This window comes from Seriola aureovittata, chromosome 23 (assembly GCF_021018895.1).
Source record: "Seriola aureovittata isolate HTS-2021-v1 ecotype China chromosome 23, ASM2101889v1, whole genome shotgun sequence".
Classification (NCBI taxonomy): Eukaryota; Metazoa; Chordata; class Actinopteri; order Carangiformes; family Carangidae; genus Seriola; species Seriola aureovittata.
Window position 1 is genome coordinate 14,055,486 of NC_079386.1, and position 22,908 is coordinate 14,078,393.

A 22,908-nucleotide genomic window follows, 5' to 3' on the forward strand; every position below is an offset into this window, starting at 1 on the left:
CTCCTGATGATTCCTCTTGTGAAGCATTGGGAATATTTCCCCTTCCCTACTAGTGAAGCAGCCCAGGTCCTAATCCAGACACTTGTCATCTCCCTGCTGGCTGGAGCCTCTACATCTTCCAGCCTTACAACTGGTGACAAATAGCTCTTAACACCACAGTATAATGCATGCTCTTGACAGAATTTACTCTAGGCCGGTATCTCTTCACCAAGGAATATCTGATGACAGGATGTGGCTTCTTTCTTCCTCCTCAGAAGTTATCAGGTATGGATCTCTGTGTTGAAACTTCACACTTCTAACTCAGTTGCTTGCAGTAGTCTATAGATGCACTGTTAGCTCCAGTTTATTCAGGATAGGACTGAGTTCAGATCACCAGGAATCAGTCAGGAGTACCAGAGTTAATGGCAAATAATCAAGTGAAACAATTATGAACTTTCACCTTATTTTTGTAGTAGGATGATAATATAGTACAATACATGACAACTGACTATGATTTACTAAAATATCCTCCTCGATCTTTTATTGAACTCTCTTTTTAGATATGTTCCACTTATGCTATTTCTGACATGCCTACTTTTTTATTTCAGCTTTATTTACAGTAAATGAATCCAGGCCGCCTCGCCTGCTTCTTCACAAACAGAAAACCTCCCCCACTCTCCACCCTCTCGTTTTTCTTTCCTTTTTTTTTTTTCAGTGCTGATATCTCACAGCACAGTTTGACAGACCAGAAGAGGAAACAGACGTTGTTCCTCTCGCCACAGAGATGGTTGGTGGTCGCCTTTGCTGCCTGTGCTGCTTCTTCACATACAGCGCTGTGCTGCTTCTTGGGGTCTGTCTCCATGGTATGTGACATTTTAACAGTTATGTCATATAGGCCAAGATTATAGAATTTGCTGGATTTGTGTCATCTTTGGAAACCTTGGAAGAGATCAGCCATCTTTTGATCTTATGTGTTTGCAAATGCAAGATGACTACGTTTAAATAGCGCCAATAAAAAATTTAGCTGTGGCTTCAATGTTATTGTAGTAATATGATGATTTGAGAGCTTTGGCATCCAAATTGAAGAAATGAATTCAAGGCACCAACTCTGCAGTGGTCAATGAGCATTAGTTTTCCTCTCCTCATAAAAAAAGGGTCATCATATGCTTATGGCGCTCAACATTTATTAAAAATTTGAGCTCCCCACTTCTTTGAGTGTTTACAACTTCATGAATAGGCAAACTAGATATACTAGAAAGTCAGATATGCTTTGCATTCTTTCGGAAAACCAACTGTGAGCAAATTTTCTGCTGCATCTGAGGCGAAGAAACTTTACATAAATCTTGACGCAGGGAGGGGTCACCCTTTTCTTTTTCTGTTGCTTTATATATGATAAATATTTTTGTTCTAATAAATCATATTGGTTGTACAGCATAAGGGGAAGTAGGGGAGCGTATGTAAGTGTTCAACTTGCCTGTGCGTCTATTTACAGACCACAGATCATAAGTCATCACTGTTTCCATATTGTGTCAGTCATTAGTTCATGCAAGGATATGGTAATTGACTGTTGAGATTGGAAAGTCTGGTGAGGCATAGCAATAATCATTCATCTGAAAACACACAACATAACAGCAGAAACAAGTAAACCATATATTTCCTGAGTGCTGGTAGCAGTGGCACTGACCAAAAGTGACGTGCGCTAAAGGCAACGTCAGTGTTTTGTCACTGAGGGCAGTGTCTTTGGTTGTGCTAGCATTTGCTCTGGATATGATGTGATGGTGAGCTGGCCAGCTCTACTGTCATGAAGACTACTGGAGACTGTTGTTGTGCTAAATAATATTAAAATGTCAATAACTTTAGCTTTTAATGAATGACTACAACACAACCACAACAATAACTAACAGCTCTGAGCTTTTATCCTGCTTTTTTAAAATCAATAAGTACATTCAAATATTGAAAACATTGTTCGTCAGTTCCGTCTCAACATCTCAACAAACCTGACTGTGTGAGTGTTTTCAGATCCTCCCCCTGAAAATATAGTTAGGTCATTAGTTGTTAAGGTTAGGGAAATGTCAGCATCATTGTTAAAGGAAACGTGCTGAGAGTTGACAGGAAACAAGACACAAACATGTGCTGAAGGAAAATAGTTTGCATGTTGGCATCCTGCTGGTCATGTCATGATGTCACATTGTGTTATGTCATTTTATGAAATCATCATGTCATTCATGTAATGCCACTATGCTATGCAATTGTTTTATCCAATTTTATCCTGTTGTTATGTCAGATTATGCACATCATATCATGTCTCTGCTTTTCCTATGTTATGTCACATTAAACATGTACAACTAAAGTTTGACCTAAAGGAAATGGTTTCAGGTAATATGGTTGTTTTTTTTTCTGTTCTCGCTTTGAACAAAGTTAAAGAAAAACAAATCTGACAATGACCTTTCAAAAGTATCATACTCACTCTGTTGTGTCATTATGTGTTTCAGATGTGGAGGCTTCCAACTGTCCACGCATCATCCATAAACAAGTTGGAGACACTGTGGAGCTTCCATCATGCTTACCAACTGAAGGGGTCACCTCAGTAGTTTGGAAATTTGGAGATAAAACAGTTGCAGACATGGAACAAAGCTTAAATACTCAGTCCACAGACAGAATATATCTAAACAACACAACCTGTAGTTTAACAGTGAGAAGACTGATTGCTCAAGATTCTGGTAATTACAGTTTTCTCTCAGAGGCGAAGGACGTGCAAAGAGACACAGTCATCATCACTCTGCACGTTCATGGTAAGATGCTTTTGTTTTTGTTAACTACACAGCCTAATAAGTGTTAATTGATTATATTTATCCATTCATTCATGTTTAGTTGCTGGCCTATGGTTTGCAGGTGGTATTTATATGGCACGTGATATATGCCACTCTCATTTTAGAGGCAGAGTTGTGAGGCGGATTTTATCAGGTACTCTGTGAGTTGTTTGAAATTCTGTTTTGTAATTTTCATAGCTGCTTTGTTATAAAACTAGAAGCCTGCACATGGTCGCTACATACTTGATATCATGATAAAAGACTGAGGCTAAAGTCAGGATTCTCACCAGCTCATGATAAAGTAAAGGAACAGTATTGTTTGTTTGAGAGAAGAGCTGGTTAGACTTCAATCCCACTGATCAGCCCTTGCATGTTTACATTTGAAGATTTGATCTAATTCTTACACTTGTGATCTAGGTTTTTAAATGGTGATAAAAAATAAAAAGACACAACCGTCCAAACTCCTTATAAACAGAGTATAGCTGTGATTTGATAACCATCATTTTGCCTTGTTTCTCTCTTGCTTGCAGTGAGCTTTGCAGTGAGCTTTGCAGTGAGCTGTTACGGGCTAATGATAAAGAGGAAATACATTTCATACATTTAAATAGTAGCACACACCCAACAGAGCAGGGTGCACCCAACCACAGAAAACATTTATCGCAAGGAGAGGACAGACTCTCAAATTGCTCCTGTGTTACTCAATCATTCATTGTAGCGTCACACCATCATTTCAGGACTTTGAACCTTCGTCTCTTTTGACGTGCATCTACATTCTCTAACACAATTATTTCTTAGTGCTTGTCAGAATTAGAGTACACAACAAAAGTGAGTATGTTACACCACTTTGCAGTATCACTAAAATGTTAAATGATTCAAAACTGTACCATCATACAATAGTTGTATTTTAGGTTGAAGTCTGGGGTATTTGATCTTATGTATAATCAAAAATGACAAGTTAGAAAGGTTACAGCCTCAATGTAACAGTGAGTTTACCTGCGACCACTGCAACAAGAGTGAGCACACCTGTGATTGTCAGTTCAGACTGATCGCAGGAACAAGGTTATAAAAGAACCTATGAGCAACACAGCTTCCTGGTCTGGTCTGGCTTGTGTCTAATGCTGCATGGCTCCACATGGTAAGGATCAGCCTGAACAAGTAACAAACCACATTTTGAGTTCTCATAAAGATGGGAGAGGGTTGCGTCAGTAGCCAATAACAGAACGCACAGTGGCCATCCTGGAAAAAAACACGCCGCACACAGTTCGCTATTTAAGTAATCTTGCACTGAAAAGCAGGCGAGTAGAAACTCAGTGACTAATCAGACAGTGTGAAGGACTTTACATGAAGTCAACCCCATCGTAAAATTTGTGCGGATCAGATGGGATACAGCGGGTTTGGCGTGGATCATGGCCAGGACCACCACAGCGCCGGCCGTGAAACAAGTGGGAGTGTGCTGATATGGGGCTGCACGAGTGCAAGAAGTTGTAGGGGAGATGCACAGACATTTACAGATATAACCTGTGAATGCAAGTTTGAGTTCCCAAATACTGGATGAAAATAAGAGTTTTTAAAGAAGTAAAAAAGAGGAAACTATGACTTGGCCAAACATGTCTCGTGACTTTAGTCTTTCGAGTTTTTTAAAGTGGAAAGTAGTAATCAAAAACCCTCCGGCAAAGAGCAGCTGAAAAGAATCATCTCTTCACAGATTTGTACAAGACTGATATCATCCATCCATCATCACCAACAAAGGTGTACATATAAAATATTTAAAAAACAAAAGAAAGGAATCTCACTAATTCTTTTTTCTTTGTGCTTTTCCTACATTGTATTCCACTGCGTGATCACCAAGTTTGTTCAGATTCAGGAACTGCCTTTTCCTCTTGGTTAACATGATCAATGTGATCTCTCTCTCTCTTCTCTTCTGCTTCATTGTTCCTTCCTCCCTTCCTATAAATACCAATGGTGTGAATGTGTAATGAATTTGCAAAGTTGTGCACATACATGTTTAAAGGCACAGTATAAAGCCAAATCACCTGTCACACACTCTCTCTCTCTTCCTATTGCCTCCTTAGAGCCCATAACTACACCTGTCCTGACTGCCAACACCACCTCACATGCCTTCAATGGATCCTGCACAGTTTTCCTGTGGTGCACGTCTGACGGCCAGGTCAACTACAACTGGACCGTGAAGGACCGGACCCACCGTGGCTCCAGTACACAGCATTACACCATCAGGCCGCAGGACGGAGAGACCACATTCACCTGCACGGTTTGGAATGTAGTCAGTGAGCAATCTGCGTCCACAACAGTGACGTGTAGCAACGACACGTCCGACCCTACAAAACCAGGTAATGTAGGGAGAAGTGAATGAACTTCATTGATGATGAATTCCTTATTTACAGAGTTTTGGTGAGTCACATTGAAGTTGGAATAGCCAGAGTTATAATTCAAGGTTTATGCAAGATTTTACTTGTGAAAATTACCAGTACCTGCAGAGTTTGCAGAGGATAGTTTACATTAGGAGGTACATATTAAGTTTCTATTGAATTTGGGATATTACCAAGAAAGCTGTTCAGATATCTTTAACTGTAAAGTACCAGACAAATAAAAGCTACAGTAAATTGCATCTTTTATTTAACTGTCATAATAATAATAGTGATAATATTCTTGTTTGCAGAGCCAGAAAACTTTGTCTTGTTCCTGAGTGTGGCAGCAGGAGCTGGTTTGACGATTATCATTGTAGTCACCATAATTATTTGGGTTTGTCTCCACACACAAAGACAATCTGGTAAGAAACTCTTCAATACATGCCTCTTTCTTTTTTTTTTACGTCATTATATATTATCTATGAAATGTTACTCATGATATTTTGTTGTTTCTTATTTACTCTTTAACATCTAAAGAAGGCAGTGACGCAAATGACCTCACCGTGTATGCCGATATCTCTGATTATGCAAGTGAAGACGTAAGTATTGTGTATTTGTTGCGTGCACATCCCTGTGCCAAATTATCTACCTCAGTTTTGATTGTTTTACCAGCTTTTCCATTTTGTCTTTAAACTTTCTCTGTGATGCGTACACATTCAAATTTCCAGAGGACATCAGCTAACATGAAGCCATGCTCAGTGTATGAAACCATTGACAACAGAGTCAACGCAGCCACATCGGGGGTAAGAGCAAAACATTTCTTGCATATGAGACTGAAATAGTCCCTATAATCAGAGTTTATAAAATTCTGCTAATGTTTATGTGTTTATTTTTTATAAAAATGAGTCTTGCATCTCATTGTGATACTGATGTTTTTCTCCTCTTTTTGTCACACATCTAGCCCCAGACTGTGTATGACAAGATTCAGTTTAATCACATGAGGAATGCGTCGGGTTCACCCTAACAATTAATTTCAGGGATAACAAAATGAATCAATAACCAGAAGAAAAAAAACATTTGTAATAAGCAAAGATAAAAAAATAAATGTAATGCTAATATGATAAAGGAAAGGTGCAAAAACAGAGTACAGACTCAAACATCATGCTTTATCAAATTTAAAATTTTTTGCCTTGAGAGAGTTTGGCACCTTTCGTTTCTCATATTAGAAATGTGATACCATTGGCAGTGTTGTAAATTCTGTACATAATGAGATTATATATTTCTTAATGTTTGTGCATTTTGTTCCTTTCATCCTGTACAAAGTTGTCCATATTAAATTACGTTTACTCTACTTGTGGTTTGTAATCATATCATAAATCTAATTCACTTGTGACCCATTTATTTCTCTACATTTAAGTTTTACAGAGAATTTTTGCAGCTTGAATATCAATACCTGCATAATACACTCTTCACTGTAGTGTGTGTTAAGGCAATGAGAGCATTAGATACGTACAAAATTTTGACATGATTACAGCAGCTTACATTTTTCAATGACCATCCATAATACTGGTTTTTGTTGGTGTCCAGGCCTAACTGACGCAGCTCAGATCTGATTTTAAGATGCTCTTTCCTTTGACATAAGTACATTTTTCACACATTCCAATTCCATTTGATTTTTGGTACCCTTTACTCACACATGCATTTAGTCAAATTACAGTATTATACCACCAACAAGTCCTCCAACCTCTGACAGTTCTGCTAAGTACAGAAGTCTTTTACATATTGTTTAAGAGGCTAGTGGTGTCAATGAGTCACTCCCTGTCTGTCATCCTCTCATACCAATCACCATTAGGAAGACTACTATTCTCATTCACATATCCTATCGCTCTGTCTTATATTGTCCCTTACACGTGATTATTTGCATTCACATATTTATTTGTTTCAAATAAAATATTTAAGTTAAATATTTGCAATATAAAAATCAAGCTAATGATACTGAGCTAATTTGGTGAAAGAAAAAACCCGGTTTTCCATATACATATTCTCTTAAAAGTGAGCTGGCCAGTAAGGATTTGAAACAAGCTTTCAAAAATATTCTTTTAATGTCATGATCAAGAAAATCCACAATTTATTTACAAATTTATATTATTATATTATATATATATTATTATATATATTGTTATGCTGCTGCTTTTATAGATAAGTGGTGTTGAGATAAACAGATATCGAGGGTAATGATATTTTAAAAAATGAAATATTGATATTGTTTTAATAATGACAAATGATAATATCATGGTGGCAGATGCTTAGGCCGTGTGGATCTTGTCTTTATCAGTTCATCTGGTTGTCTTGTGTGTCACTGTTCTTTTTGTATGCTTTTGTACATTTATGGTTGCAGACTCTCTCTCCACCTCCCTACACTCATATTTGAGTCCAATTGGACTTCTGGCCACAATAAAAGCCAGCTCTGATAACTCCGACAGCTCTGCTGCAGATTATAGCGAAATACATTCTTACATTCTTGTGTTGTGCTAATATATCACAGTTTTCATACGGCACAAGTGCTGTAGTCATTGTCCGGCATGGCTAATGCCACTGTGGTGTTGTCAATTCAGCTTCTTGAAATTTTTACAGACGTCAAGCTAACTGCAGGGAGAAGGGATAATAGCAGTGTGTTATCACTCATCAACAGCAATCTAGGAAAAACAAACAGGTTGTGTTTATAAAGCATCTTTGAACAGAGACAGACTGCAATTTACCTGTGGATTATACCTCTGATTGAGGCAGGTTGTCTGAAAAACAAAAAATAATACATAAATACAAAAAAGTTTATTTACCAGTGAGGATTTCAGTCTGAAAATGACTATGTGAATTATATACCTTTGAGATATTTCCATGCAGATTCGATTTTTTCTGTAATTTAAAAAAAAAAAAAAAAAAAAAAGGACTTTGTCAACACATAGTAATCATTGTTCAAGTACTCGAAGCAGCAGAAGCAGACAGTTTGTTATGGTCATGACCCATTAATGATTCTGTTTGTTGTTTCAGGAAACAGCAAGTATTTTGCACCAATGTAATTGCTGCGAGGGTTTGGGAGTATATGTGTATATAAAGTATCCTATATACACATGAAAATTTGATATACCTTTCTTAATATTTTCTCTATATGATAGCATTTGTGTTTGAGCATTCTCAGATGAAATAAAGAGATGAAAGATGAAAGAGGGATAAAAAAAATGATATTTTCCTCTTACCTCTGAAACAATACATTCCTACTGACATAGCAAATGCTATAAATAAACCTAAAAAAAACATAGGAGCACATCCGGGGCAGGGGTTTTCTGCAAGACAGAATAACAAAGTTAAGAGGAAAAAATCTGAAGTTAGCTTCTCAGTTCACCTGTTGACTCGTATCTCCTCTAAAACTGACATGGCAGGGGTGTTAGGGAGCAACAAATCCTTATCTAATTATGTTGTGTCCCATCATGTTTCTACTTCATATGATATGGTATGGCTTGGTATGATTTGGTATTGTCATCCTACAGTATATTGTTTTGTATTCTATTATTGCATTATGGGGTATCATCATCATCATCATATTGTATCATCTGATCACGGCATGATGATTCTCCAGCAGGCCCTTTCTTGAGGAAGTGTCTGTGTCACTGTCTCATTTCAAGACCTTCATGAGTTCATCTGATATATCGCTCGCGTATCACACATAATCCAACTTGATGTGTTTCACCAAAAGGAAAAACATTTTCCATGTTTTATGTTGTCGTATATAGTACTTTGCTGTATTACACTGTGTTTCTCTGTTTGCCCCATTATGTATGTTATTAGTAAAACATTAGCCTTGCTTTTACTCTACATGGTGTTGTGTGTACAGCCGTCAACAGTCCATGCCCTTTTTAGGAGAGTCAAAAAGTTCATGTTCTTTGAACGTCACATGAGGTCCAGCCTATCCTCCGCTTTAAATACAACCAAACGATACACCGCTACCTCTGTGCTACATGCTAACCGAGGTTGCCATGTTTTATGGTTGCATCATTACATCACACTTAAATCTGTTTTTAAGCCATAATTTAGTATGACATCTTTGGAAACTTACGGACCTTCCCCAAAATACATCATCATATTGAATCATACATCATGCTATCATGTTTTCCTTCACTTTACCATGACACTTTGCAGTGACAGCATTTGAAGCCTTCTCCGTAGTCCTGCTGGAGGTGCAGGTGAAATTGGCAAGCTTCTGTGTGGTGTTGAGGAATGCTAAAAGAACTCCAGGTTTTCCATCAGGATTACTCATGTTGTAGGCAGTGTTGTTGAGAGGTTTAACCTCCCAGGAGAGTGTAACATCTTGATCTTGAGAAGAACAATCAAACACCACAAAACAGCCTCCTTCTACAGGTGCACTGACGAGTTCCTTTACAGATGGTTTCTTAAGTCGTTCTGCACGGGAATAAATTGTGGTTATGAATTAGACATATAGATATATTCCTAACCATTCAGAAGCAAAATATTTGAAACATGTTAAACGTATTAAGGAAAGTGAGGACAACAAACTAAGGGCTCTACTTTAACAATCTATGTGCAAAGTCTAAAGCGCATGGTGGGAGTGTCCAAATCTACTTTTGCTAGATTACTGGCATAAAGAAAGGTTGCAGCGCCAGGAGCATGGTGCAAAAGGGTTGTTTCTTATTTAATCATGGTTGTGTATTGGGCATAACATGCAACAAACAAGCGCCATTTCGTGTTCTCTTTAAAGGCCAGGTGCACTTGCACCTTTGTGGATTGATATTACAATAGCGGATCTGCAGGGTAGAAAGAAACATCACTTCTCTGTGGAGCTATCATCTGCTCGTGCACAAAGTGGAAGCACGTGAGCTAGCTAACAGCAACAGCAGGATTCCACCAAAAGTCTTGTGTTGCATCATGATTGGATTTAGCCACATCCGAATTTTAAGATCAAAATTTAGAACCCACAAGTGCTCAGTTGGGTGCAAGTGCAAGACACCTTGCACTTGACATCACTTTGTGCAGGGTGTAAGATAAGTCCCCAACAGTCTACACTCACGTCAGTCACGTCTGTGAGGCTGTAACTGAAAACCAATGACAATGACAATGCTAGCATGTCAATCCAGGTTTAATGTTTTCTATTTACACTTTTTTTTTATTATTTTAACAAAAACCACTTAACACAAAGCTATTAGTGGTCATTGGCAGTAATAGTTTTGCAGGTATTCAGTCAGAAACCAAAGTAGTGAATAAACTGAAATTTTGATCTGATGATGTTGTTGGATAAGAAGACAGAGGATCCCCAGAGTTATTACAGTTCATCCTGAGGGAAACATGAACATGTAACAAAATCCATGGCAAGCCATTCAATTGTTATTGTGACATTTTACTCAAAATCACAAATATGGACATCATAATGTCGCTAGAGGAAAATTCAAGGGGTGACCATAGTCAGTAGGATTTATCCTCTGGGAACAACGAATGCCTGTGCAAAATTTAATTGCAATCAGTGAAATAGTTCCTGAGATGTTTAAGTTTGGACCAAAGAGACAAGCATTGCCTTCTATGGAGCCATGCTGCTAGCATGGCAGAAAATAGTCAGTCCACAGACTATGAATCAGTCACCTCAATGAGGAACTTTTTTTTATTTTTTATTTGAAAGATGACTCATAAACTCTGGTTGCACTTACGCATAACTTCGAGCTTGATCTTGTTCACTGTGCCTTTTTTCATTGTGTTGATGAGGTCCACAGTGTACTCCATGGCATCCTCACTGGTCAGATTATGGATCGTCAAGTCACCTGATGAATAAAGGATGATTGAAAAGACACTGTCAAGAAAGAAATAAGATAAAGACTCCTTTACACTGACGGTCAGATGATAGATTTTTCTCTCACCTGAAGAGATGTTGAGACTGAGTCTCCCTTTGTACCGACTGATGCGTTCGATGTTTGTTATCCCCTTGCGATAGGTGGCAATCCATGTGTTGTTGGAGAACACTGACCACTCAATTTTGGAGAGATTCCATGATGCGTTTGCTCCTGACTTTAAGGTAACGTTAGCCCCAAGGTAACCAGGGACTCCCTCAAGGGGAACTAGTGCCCCTGTGAAAACAAGTTGAAAATGATTCAACATCACCACACCCAGTCTATCTGGGTTCACACAATAAAAAGAAGATAGGCAACACTTCCCTAAAGAAAGACAATAAAGGATTAACTTCAGTTCCAGCAGCATTTGGTGGATATCATTACATATTAATACGGCCAACAGTGAACTTGTATTTGTGTTGTGTCATCATTTAGCTTTCCGAAGCTTTGGCTGTAGTTAGTTCACATCAGGGCTTTAAACTAATGTAAACATCAGCATGATCATAATGACAGTGCTAGTTTTACATGTTCACCTTCTGAGTTTAGTGTGTTAGCATTATAATATTTGTTACTAAGCAATAAACGGGGGATAAACAGTCTTGGAAAAACAGAGATTATGATCTGATGATGACCTGATGCTAGACGAAAGATCAGGGGATCAAACCTTTTACAAATCATAATCTGGGGACCATCAATGTTGAACCCAAATTTCATGGCACACTATAGAGCTATTTTTGAGATAATATAGAAATGTTGTCTTGCTGTAAAAGGTCAGAGGATCACAAAAGTCAGTAGCAGTCATCCTTTGACTTTGATTTTCTACCAATACGTCAAGTAGATGTTGAGATATTACAAAAAACAGATGATCACCAAAGTCATTAGAATTGATCCTCAGGGGAGCTTGAATCTAAATTCTGTAGCAAGCCATTCAAGAGTTGTTGATATGTAGCTGAACCACAATTCCCCGTCTCACGGTGGTTCATGAGGAGAGGTCGGGGGATAAACAAATTCAGGAGGATTAATCCTCTAACGACCATGAATATCTTTAAAATTTCATAGCATCCATGTTGTAGCTGTCGAGGTATTACAGTCTAAACCAACGTGGTGTAAAAACCAGCCATGGTTAACACGCATGGATAACACTCAAACCGTCGAGGGTGCAGGTTCATTTTCAAATTTTCAAGAAGACAGTCGTACTTGGTGTGAACTGCATCAAGCGTGAAAGGGTTGGAAAGTTTAATCAATTTTTCTACTTCCTGCTTTTGTTTTGTTGTAACTATAACACAGTTCCCTTCCTTCTGACGTTAAATATTTAAGTAAACATCAGAAAGATAGAATGAGAGATAGAAATATAAAAAAATGAAAATAATATAAATATAAAATATATTTGTAAGTTTATTTAGCTTTCTGTTAAACCACCAGAGTTCTGTGTTCCTGGCATTTCTGTCTCAGGAAATTATCTATTCTGTTCTGAATTGTACTTTTAAATATCTAAAAGTTTTTGGAAATCTGGCACTACAGCTTTTAATGATATTGTCAGAAATTAAAAAAAAAGGACCCACCTTGGAGTAACGCAATGAGGAGGACTTGATGTCTCATCGTAACTGACACACAAGGCACACAGGAGAAGCACAACCACTGAGAGACTTCCTTTTTTTTAGTCATACCAACCACGTGGTTTAGAAATGCATCTGTTCCTATAACGTTGCTGCAATTTTACATTCTTTCTGGATTCTTTGAATTACTTAATATGACTTCATACGTTGTGTGATAAATACTTCCCTCACATCCCTTTTTAATTTTTTTGGGGCTTTTTGTGCCTTTATCGACAGTACAGTAGAGAGAGACAGGAAATGGGGAGGCAGAGAGAGGGAGAGTTACATGCAGCAAAGGGCCGTCCGATGCGGGACTCGAACCGGGGCCGACAGCAGCGAGGACCTTAGCCTCTGCACATGGGGCGGATGCTCACCCAACTTGACGCCCCACTTCCCTCATGTTTATGATAAATGAAGTTGCTTTCACATTTATTGGCCCTTACAAAGAAAAATACTGCATGGTACTTTTTGCATGAATTCCCTATGTATCAGTGTGACAAGCTTCACTGAACAGACTAAATAGTTTCTTTTCTATTCTATAATATCCATACTCTGTTAAGGTTTTTTTCTTTTATTTGGTGAATTCCAATTGCTGTTGTAGGTATTGTAGAGTATCGCATACATATCTCTAAAACAATGGAAGTTTTTACACGTCATCCTGACGACCTTTACATACTCCCACACTTCTCGTCTCACTTCCTGTCTTTGCTCAAAAAACAAAAATAAAAGAATTACACAACAAGACAACTTGTGACTCGCACAAAGCTTTCGATGCCATCATTTATCAAAAACCTTTTACAGAGCCCTAAATGGCAGATAACAGATACATGTTAGGAGCTTAGTTTCAGTACAATAAAGTGACAGCAAATGAATCGATTAAAAAAAAACAGGAAAAATACAAGCTTAGAAAATTGTATCAAAATGTACATGTAAACGGCTTGTGATTGGTGCGGCAATCTCTATTTGTAGTGTAAAAAGAACATGTTTGAGTGACAGAAGATAAACAAATGCGAGCAGCTCAAGTCCAGATACAGTAGGGGCCCCTGCTGACCCCCCCAAAATTCAAACAGCAGCTTTTCATTAGTTCTTCAGACTCCCAGAGACGGACCAGAACTGTAGAGGTGGATGTTCAGTCGATTAATCAGTTAGTTTATCAACAGAAAATCAATCTGTAACTATTTTGATAACTGGTGGATCGTTACGTATTTTTGAAGCAAAAACAGTAACAACAGATATCATTGGTTCTGGCTTCATAAATGTGAATTCTCTATACTGGATAACAAAGTGAACATCTCATATTCATACATTCATGGGGACCCGTCAGTGACATAATACATTCCCCAACCCCTTACTCTAACCTTAACCATCACAACCCAAACCCTCGAACCGAGTCTTAACCCTCAAACAGCCATTTAATCTTGTCCAGCATTTTAGTCCCCACAAAGCTGACGGACCTCTGTTTTCAGACCTCACAGATATAGTCAAACAAAGTCCACACGCATTCCCACGCTGATTTTGCAAAATATCAGACAGTAATTAAAATGAAGCTGCCAAAAAGAAGCACAACGGCAGTACTTTGCTGTGTTGTGCCTGAGCTTATTAAGATTAAATATGCAGAGGTGAAAACATCCACTACCAGGGTTACCAGTATTACTGATCACAAACTGGTTCTTCATTGTACACACACTTGTGTTTACATTTATTGCCAGTGCATGAGTATAAACCACAAAAACACACTCATGTAGGTAGAACTTTTCATTCACCTACATGAATGAAAAGTGATTCAATCAAAACTAAACAGGAAATAACACAAAGAAATGCGCAGTGCATCGAGTCCATCCAGTGTTTTACTTCATAGTTTCACTGGAAAGTATGTATATCCACTTTCCAGTAAGCAGTTGAGTGGAATCAACAAAAATGAGGAAGGAATTCAGAGGTGGTTTCATCTCTCTTTGATTCGGTAGGTCAATCCTGCCGGTGAGAAAAGGCCAGGGAAGCTTTCAGTTGAGTTTTTCGCCGTGTGTTTAAAGCCTGTCAAGTCAGTGAACGAGAAGTTCAACTAAGAGGGGAAATAAGAAGTAAGATCAGCTTTGAGATAGTGTGAGCTAAAAATAAGCCTGAGCATGAAAAGGGTCAGCTGTGCAGCACTATATTTATGAAGACGAGAGGTCATTCCTTCTTCAGCCATGGGATTTTATCAAAAGAATATACACATTTATTAAAGTTGTAATGAAATACTACTGAAGAACAGCCTTCCTTAATATAATGGGAAGTGGAAGCAGTCTGTAGTGCATTCTCACATGTTAACAGTCAGCAGTTTGAGGGATGGGTGCAGATTTAGCTTTTTTCTGACGAAACAAAAGAGGAACAAGGTCAGAGATGGGGTATTTTCTTTAAGTCTATGATACTTTATCCATGTCAGCTTTGCACATTTGGGTGTCACAGTAATCAACAAATAAAAATCATAAAAAATGTAATACAAAAAGGTATAAAAAGATACCCTGTAGGCAGTGAGATTAGTATCTTTGATTCACCATCATCCTTTGCTCCATCCACTACTCATCTCCCTCCTCCTACACAGACGTCTCTGACTGAAGCTTCATGACAAACTTGTGGCTTTTGGGGTCAATGAACTCCTCTCCGAGGCTCAGGAAGGGAAGCGGAGTCACCGTGACAACCAGGGAAAAGTCCAGGCGTTTCAGGGTGAAGACCTGGCCTTGACGCAGGGAGGCCGTCACCGGCTCCTCGCTCACAAGTGTCCACTGGCGCCCCCTACCGTTGTCCAGGTACTGGAGGGTGGGACCTGGGCTGAGGTAACGCTCGAGGAAAGCCTTTAAACCACAGAAACACAAAGGATATGTGCAGTTTATGAGTTTATAGTGCAGTTTATAATGACACTAAAACAGTCTGAAATTAAAGGGTTAATGTGTAAATTAATATCTGTTTTTTCTTAAAATGAATTAATGAAAATTTCAAAAATAAAATTTGTATTAATAAAATACATACCATTAAACTATCAACCATCGTCCTTACCTTGGGGGTCATGTTGTGCGTGATGCAGAACTGCAGGTGGTTGATGATGCTCTCCATGCTGTGGTAGGACTGTTGCCTGGTGGCGCGGAGGTACTTCTGCATGGCCCGCGCCATGGGGGCGAAGATGGCCTGAGCTGCCTCCCTGGGGTCCATCACCTCCCGTGGGTGTTTGGGTGAGGATGCCATCGCCTCCTCTTCCTGGTAACGCTTGATATGGGTGAAGGCTTCTTCTACTGCCACCACCAGTCTGGGAGGAGACATTACAGTGCGAGTGAGACACCAGCTTGGATTTAAAGCTGCTCTAATCAATAATTTAAAGCACCTCAATGGAGGTTTTTTTTTTTTGGTGCTTCTTTAACCTCGTGTTTGGTTTTACAATCTGCAGCTTCACTGTTCTGGTCCACACTCTGTATCGTTAACAACAGCAGCAAGCAGCTGGTGTCAGTGAACTAGCTCTGATAAACACACATACACTTCCTGCCCAGCTCCAAACAGCAGACAGTCGCTAGAGACTAAAACAGAGCTAAAAGAGGAGTGAATACTGGACCAGAAACAACACTGCAAATGGATGCTAATGTTGCTACGTGCCTGCTGGATGTGTAAATAGGAAACCCTTTGTTAACAACTTCACCATATCAGATTGAAGGTAGCAATATTTCAATGTTGTGTTTTCCACTGATACTTTTCCTAGTTTGATTCATACCGGGTCAGCAATCCTACGTACTGCCTCCAGGAAATAGCCATATGTGCACACTCTGAAGTCCAGTGTGATATGATAATGCACTTCTTGATTATAAGTTTTCTGTAGCCTACAGCTAAATATTTGTGAGGATAATCCAAACGTATTGCTTTACTTCCACTCCACATCCTGCAACAACAAATACTTGAAAACTGGAGTATCATATTACTCAACATATCAATAATTCTATATATTTACAGGTGCAGATCCTTGTAATAAGGCAACATAAAACTTGAACTTTTAATAATTCTTTTATTTAAAATGACTTTGACTTACTGGAAGCATTAAAACCATATTATTGTGGTTTAATAATGACTTGTCATTTCATTACCTCTCTCCCTTTGGCAGATGAGTTGTGAGGATAACAAGATAACCCTCCATCACATCCTTCAACTTCAGTGTGTATCTTTATATGTGCAAGTATGTATGTGCGTGGGTATGTCTCCACCTGGCCTTGCGTTTGCGGACCCTCCGCTCCACCTCCGCCTCCTCGTAGTAGTACTCGTTGTGGGAGTTGTCTCTTCTCCGAGCGTTGGCTGCGATCATGGCTCTGGACTGCCCCGTGGAGTTATTGGTGTTGTTCTCTGTAGACAGAAACACTGAAGTTAAAGACGACCACTCTGTCTGATGAACAAGCATTTCCACATTCATATCCAATACCAATCTGCTAATCTCTAGGCAGCACATTTGCTATTTTACGTCTAAATTTCTAAATTAATATGGTGAATACCTGTATTTCTGCTTTTTATTTAGCCAATTTATTTGTTTTCTATTAGTTACATTGAGTGATGTATTCAAGATGGCAATGAATAGCATATCACTGACTCACCGGTATCATTATATCATCGTTACTGTAGGCAATTGTGCTACAATTGTGTCATTTGCGAGTGAACCCATTCATATTTAGTGTTAATTTCAAATATATACACAAGGTAGGATTTTTTCTGATGCAGATGGGACCAAAACTAAACACAACATTGTTTTACCTTCTCCTAGATTGTAGACCTTGAAGGCAGACATCTTTTTAGTAAGGATGGACTTCGGCAGGTTAAGCAGGGCGGGGTTATAGACCGGGAAGTCACTGTAGTACTGGTCCAGAACCCACACTGCTGCCCGCTGAATACTGTGTTGCACAAGAAAGAGAAAGAAAAACTAAACTTAAACACAGAGGGGTTCATATCCCCCTTGACAATCGCACAGCTTCACGGCCAATCTAACATGTACATTAGGGAAGTGGTAAACCCTCAGAAGCCGAAAATGACACTGTGTGTGGGCTGCACGCATGAGAGGAAATATCTGCAGCGCTAAAGGAATGTATGGCTCAATGTGAACGCACATGAGACACAGATGATGTAGGTCAAGCCTGTTATTATAAAAGGCACAAACAACCATCTCCAGTTCTGTGTAAAAATGAAAAAAACCTGTGCGTGCGTCACCTGAATATGTTCGCAGCTGCACAGTGTAGGCGAGAGTTGTGGTTTGCTATGCATCTACACTTTCTAGCCACCAACTGATAATTTGCTTTAGCTTTTGGAGGTGACACTTTCTCTCGGCATGTCTTTCAACCACCTTGAAAGTGTTTTTGTAGTTTGTAGCGGGTGTGTAAATGTGGATGCTTGGTGGCTTAGTCAATAGGCAGGAAAGATGAATGAGTTTGCACTTGAATGAGTCTCTGTTTTCCACACACACTAACCTGAGATGTCCCACGCTGTAGAAGCGACTGGCTCCATCTGTTGTCCGCACGACCTTCAGACAGAAAGCAGGCTGCAGGTGTCTGACCTCCAGCAGCACCAGGGCCAGGTACTGAATGAACAGCAGCGCATCCACCAGAGACGCAGCATATCCCACAATTCCCCTGTAGTCCGTCTCTCTGGGTTCCAGTACCCGCACCCCGTAGAAGAGCCAATAGGATGCCACGAAGAGGAAGACTAGCGCCAGCAGCAGACAGCGGAAGATGAAGAAGCGCGGCAGAGCGGCTCTGGGCGGGCGGAGGAACAGCGCCCAGGTGGAGATGAAGAGGATCAGGAGCTTAAAGGCCAGAGAAATGTAAAGGCCCTCACATGGAGTGCCGCAAGGGTCAAGTGAGTCCCGCCACAGCAGCTGTGGAAGGGCCAAGAAGGCCAGAGGAGTGACCAGCGCAAAGAGCCCCAAAATGGCGCCCAGTGCAAGGCCTAAGTAACGGCGACACTCCAGCGGCGAGGACTCCTCTAGATCCTTAGAGATCCGTGTCAGGTCCTCGTTGGAGATGCTGTCCACGGAGGTGCCGGTGACCACCGTGGTGGTCTCGCCCCAGTTGTCATCCTGAGGAGAGAGGAAGGCAGAGAGGGTGAGCGTCGGTGACAGCAGCTCCACACTGAACACATCTGAAGAGGAATGATTGACGTTAGATTCTGACCCTGTCGTCTCCTCTGGTGGACTCAGCGTCCAGCAGCTGCTCTCCAGGAGCCTGGATGGTCACTGATTTGTCTCCACGGACGCTGCTGTCGCGACTCTTTGATCGATGCCTGTCTCTCCTCTCTCTGGAGACAAGACGACAAGTCATGGATTTATTATCCATGGATCGACAATAATTATTTCATGCTTCCTGTCCTGGCGCAAATGATTTGTCGGCCCATTTGGAATACCTTTGCAGCCCACCAGTGGGCACCTGGCCCATAGGCTGGAAACCGCTGCTCTGTTCAGTGATATAATTATTTGATAGCTATTGTGGTTGAACTTTAATCTGGCAAGCCAAAACAAATCATGACAAAAAGGATCTAATTTAATGGTATTGTGTTTTTTTTTTTTATCATTTCATCAACGTGGGCTCTGCAAAACTAAAATTCATTTTATTTTTTATTTATATTTTCTGACATTCTAAAGACTAAATAATAATTGACAGTTGATAAAAAGCAGCAGTGCAGTGGACTCTGTGGTCCTCTACCTGTGTTTGCGGGAGCTTCGTGAGTGTGACGACTTGAAGGAGTAGCCCGAGTAAATCGACTCGTTGTCCATGTCGCAGGCTGGCGGCGGGCGGGGTTTCTGAGCCCGTCCTGCCCCCGAGCCGCCGCCCTTCTCCCACACCACGCCCAGCTGGCTCTTGCGGTCGCTGATGGACTTGGAGGAGAGGGCCAGAGGGAGGCGCAGCAAGTCCACCTTACTCCTGAGGGAATCTATCTTGGAGGCCTGGGAAATGAAGGGAGGATCGGGGAGGAAGACAGTGAACAGAAGGGAGGGAGAAGAGACAGAGAGAAAGGCAAAAGATAATTTGTCATATCATCCAGGAGTAAAAACGTCCTAGAGGGAAACGTACCAAGTAACAGCAACAAGAAGAGAGACAGCATTGTTAAAATGCTGGCACAGTGAGGTGTGTGAAAGTGTCTGTGTGTGTGCTTCCAAACGCTCAGGACATAGCTGGGCCCATTCTTCCGCTTTGAGGGAGTTTTTATGAGCAAACTCGAGTGATTTGGCCCTGAGTTTGTTCTCAGCCAATAAAGGGCAATTACGCCACCTTCTATTCTGGGCTACAATCCTCCAGTGTGGAGGACACGCAGGAGTGGAGGCAGAACATCAGAGCAGCTCTCAAAAATGTTCCAGTTTTACACGAGAGTGACTCAAGCGAAGCTGAAATTTTGCAGTTTTCTACAACACAGTGCCAAATAAAGAAAACACATTTTGCTTTGTTCATGTGAGCCTGATTTTAGCTTCTATGCCTTCATAGGAGTGTGTTGTCTGTGTTTTTTGGGTTTTTTTTTGTTGTTTCATGTGTGATACATACTCGTCGAGACGCCACATTCCCCAACTGTCCCCTGTGGTCTCCAAGGGCAACAGAGCTTAGCTACTACAATGGGGATGAATGGGAGGCTATGGGTGAGAAAAGACAGGAGGGAGGGGGGTCGTTTCTGTGGCAACCAGAACATCAACTCAGCACCCCCCTCTCTCTTCCCCTTATCCCTCAACTAAACACCTCAGAGGACAGAGAGAAGCACAAATCGTTTACCAGGCTCCGAGTATGATTTAATTTTGAGGATATTTCTGCTTTCCTTTTCTGCACAGGCTTATAATCTGTTTGTGTTCTACATTTTAACTTTGACTTGTCATCTGGACAGAGCACAGTGCTTTTATTTTCCCCAAGTAGGGTACTTTCCCAATTGGCAGCAGAACAAGCAGACTCCTAATCTAATAACAACTCTCCTCGCGCTCTCTATTTGTACCATGACCTCCTGCGTCCATCTTCTGTATTAGACACTTGAGATTTCAGTAACGGCTTTCATGTGATTCACATGCGGACTCTTCACCTGGGGACATTTTCCATCGGATACATTAGTGGGCATACAAAAGCTGTACTCACGAGGCCCTGAGAGATTTTAAGCCTGATGTATTGATATTTGTTCGACATAAACAGTGACAGACACAAAGACAATCATCATGGCTACAGTTTGCCAGAAGAAACATGGAGTCACAGCTGACACTGAAGTCAACTGAACGAAAACTCTGTGGTCTAATGAAATCAAAAACACTGCATTTATGAGAGAGTACAGGAGAAAACATATGCGGCTTAATACTGGCGGAAAACCTGATGCAGTCTGCAAGAAACCTGCCACTTGGGAGAGGATTTGTTTTCCAGCAAGACACTGAACCCGAGCATAAAAGCAAAGCTACACAAGAATGGCTTAAAATCCCCATAAATACATCCCGCTGATTGAGAACGAGTGGATGGACTTGAAAAAAATAACAACAACACATTCATTCTTAAAAGAGTCAAATATACTGGGCCATTGTCACAGCTTCACATCAGGCCAAGTACTCTCCCTCTCTTTCTCTCTCTCTCTCTCTCTGGTTAAAAATGAGAATCACATGGCGTAAGACCTCATATTCTCTTACGGCATGAGAATTTATCTTTAGGTCTCTGCTGCCAGCTTGAGAACAGAATCAGTCAAATCCTGGTCCAGATCCCATAACACAGAGCGTGACAGAGGGGGTGGAGCTTTATCCTCAAGTGCTGACCATATATATAATTTACATGACCCCTAACTAAGTCTTTTGGGGTAGATTTTGAAAAAATTCTTATAGTGACAGCTGGTTTATTTTTCTTAACATAAGAATAAGACCATACATTACATGTTCATGATGTAAAAATGTGTTTACAGTGCAGGCGTCTTTGGACCCTGTGATCATTAGCATGCGAATCCCATAATCGTATATACAGTATCAAATCAGCCAAACCTCAGTATGGACTGCTGCTCCCAGTGAGAAACCACTGACTCATGCTGACTTGGGAAAGTAATATAACATAGGGACACTCGCACACAGAATATGAGTGATGTGATTTGTTTGCACACTATGATTCAGAGGAGATGGTTACAGATGTGGATGGATGTTAAGTTGTAAATGCCCCAGTCTCTCTAAAGAAGAAAAACATTTCAGAAGGCACAATACCAGAACTTTCAGCGGTTGTATTATAGTGCCATTAACATAAGCACAACCAGCTCTGTCTCTCTCCAGTCTGAGACAGTCGATGCCATCGATCGCACTGATGAGCCTCTCCCACTGTAATCAATCCACAGCTGATTGATTTACACTGGAGTTCATGTTCAGCATCATCTGGGCTGTGGGACTTTTGTGTGCAGTGTGGAAACAGGATGGCCAGTTTTTTAAAAATAAGTTGGTCTTAGGAAGCAGGACTTAAAAACTTTTCTTCTTAGCACTAGTGTGAATCTTTGATCTCTGCTTAGGCTGTGAGATAATAATTTAAGAATACAGTTGCACTTGTTTCACAACATTATAATGCTTAAAGAAAACTGTGTCAATTAGAGAAATGTTGACTTTTCACTTATCAGTTTTTTGATGCCACACTTGTTCATATGGGTGTTTCTCGCCGTGCGTGCAGCAGACTAATCAGCCTGCCTATGTGGTTCCCGGGGGCCTCCAGGCCTCAGGGTGGCGGTGGGCCAGCGAGGCGTGGCTGTTGTCTCTATACTGAGGCGACCCATGCAAGACCAGGCTTCTAGGCTTTACACTATAAACACACAGTCGGTATGAGTTGATAAAAGGTCACAGCAAACCAGTGACCAAAGTGATGCAGGCTGCACACGCTTTGATTTTACACTGTGGAAGCAACAGCAACAAAGCAGAACACACCCAGGGTGAGTACAAGTACTGCCGCTGTGAGCAAGAGACTGGTGACTACACAGCAAACTCACGCGCATGTGACCACAGTCCAAAAGAATCATCTCCCAAATGCTCTGTCTGTAAACTGTTCCATTTGACACACCGTGCGTAAAAGCGCAACATGGATAGAGTGCATGGAGAAAAACATGAATAGGCGAACGAGCTCCAAAACGGCGTACGTGTTCACACTGGTGGTGAAATTCGGCTTTAGTGACTGTGAGATCAGTAGTTATCTGCCAGCTCATCAGTCCTGACACACGAGTGGTAATGGACAAATGGAAAAATAAAAATGTGTTTGGAAGTGGAAGAAAATGTTTTCCATAAAAATCTTTTTAATTAAAGTCGTTG

General features: G+C 40.5%; 3 protein-coding genes across 5 annotated transcripts; 1 reads left to right on the forward strand and 2 right to left on the reverse strand.

The window, feature by feature from the left end:
- Positions 1-223: 223 nt before the first annotated feature.
- On the forward strand, positions 224-6,506 carry si:cabz01074944.1 (T-lymphocyte surface antigen Ly-9). 2 transcript variants are annotated; one of them, XM_056369970.1, is made up of 8 exons: positions 224-264; positions 588-842; positions 2,472-2,771; positions 4,862-5,137; positions 5,467-5,577; positions 5,693-5,754; positions 5,884-5,958; positions 6,117-6,506. In XM_056369970.1, the coding sequence occupies exons 2-8, from the start codon at positions 764-766 to the stop codon at positions 6,177-6,179; spliced, it is 966 nt and encodes a 321-aa protein (XP_056225945.1). In that variant the 5' UTR covers positions 224-264; positions 588-763; the 3' UTR covers positions 6,180-6,506. The 2 variants fall into 2 exon arrangements, with proteins under 2 accessions (XP_056225945.1, XP_056225946.1); XM_056369971.1 differs by lacking the exon at positions 224-264 and having other exon boundaries at positions 544-842.
- A 732-nt stretch (positions 6,507-7,238) lies between these two features.
- Positions 7,239-12,719, reverse strand: si:cabz01074946.1 (SLAM family member 9). Of its 2 annotated transcripts, XM_056369973.1 has the most exons (8): positions 12,606-12,719; positions 11,074-11,280; positions 10,867-10,977; positions 9,335-9,610; positions 8,410-8,496; positions 8,036-8,068; positions 7,915-7,947; positions 7,239-7,801 (listed from the first exon to the last, which is right to left on the reverse strand). In XM_056369973.1, exons 1-7 carry the CDS (start codon positions 12,706-12,708, stop codon positions 7,922-7,924), a joined length of 843 nt encoding a protein of 280 aa, XP_056225948.1. In that variant the 5' UTR covers positions 12,709-12,719; the 3' UTR covers positions 7,239-7,801; positions 7,915-7,921. The 2 variants fall into 2 exon arrangements, with proteins under 2 accessions (XP_056225948.1, XP_056225947.1); XM_056369972.1 differs by lacking the exons at positions 7,239-7,801; positions 7,915-7,947; positions 8,036-8,068 and having other exon boundaries at positions 8,077-8,496.
- Positions 12,720-13,253: 534 nt separating this feature from the next.
- On the reverse strand, positions 13,254-19,804 carry vangl2 (VANGL planar cell polarity protein 2). Its single transcript, XM_056368593.1, is given in 8 exon segments — positions 13,254-15,469; positions 15,672-15,918; positions 16,859-16,994; positions 17,397-17,533; positions 18,104-18,711; positions 18,806-18,929; positions 19,334-19,584; positions 19,587-19,804. Coding segments are annotated over 8 exon segments (1,908 nt in total). The 5' UTR covers positions 19,734-19,804; the 3' UTR covers positions 13,254-15,211.
- Between the last annotated feature and the right edge of the window lie 3,104 nt (positions 19,805-22,908).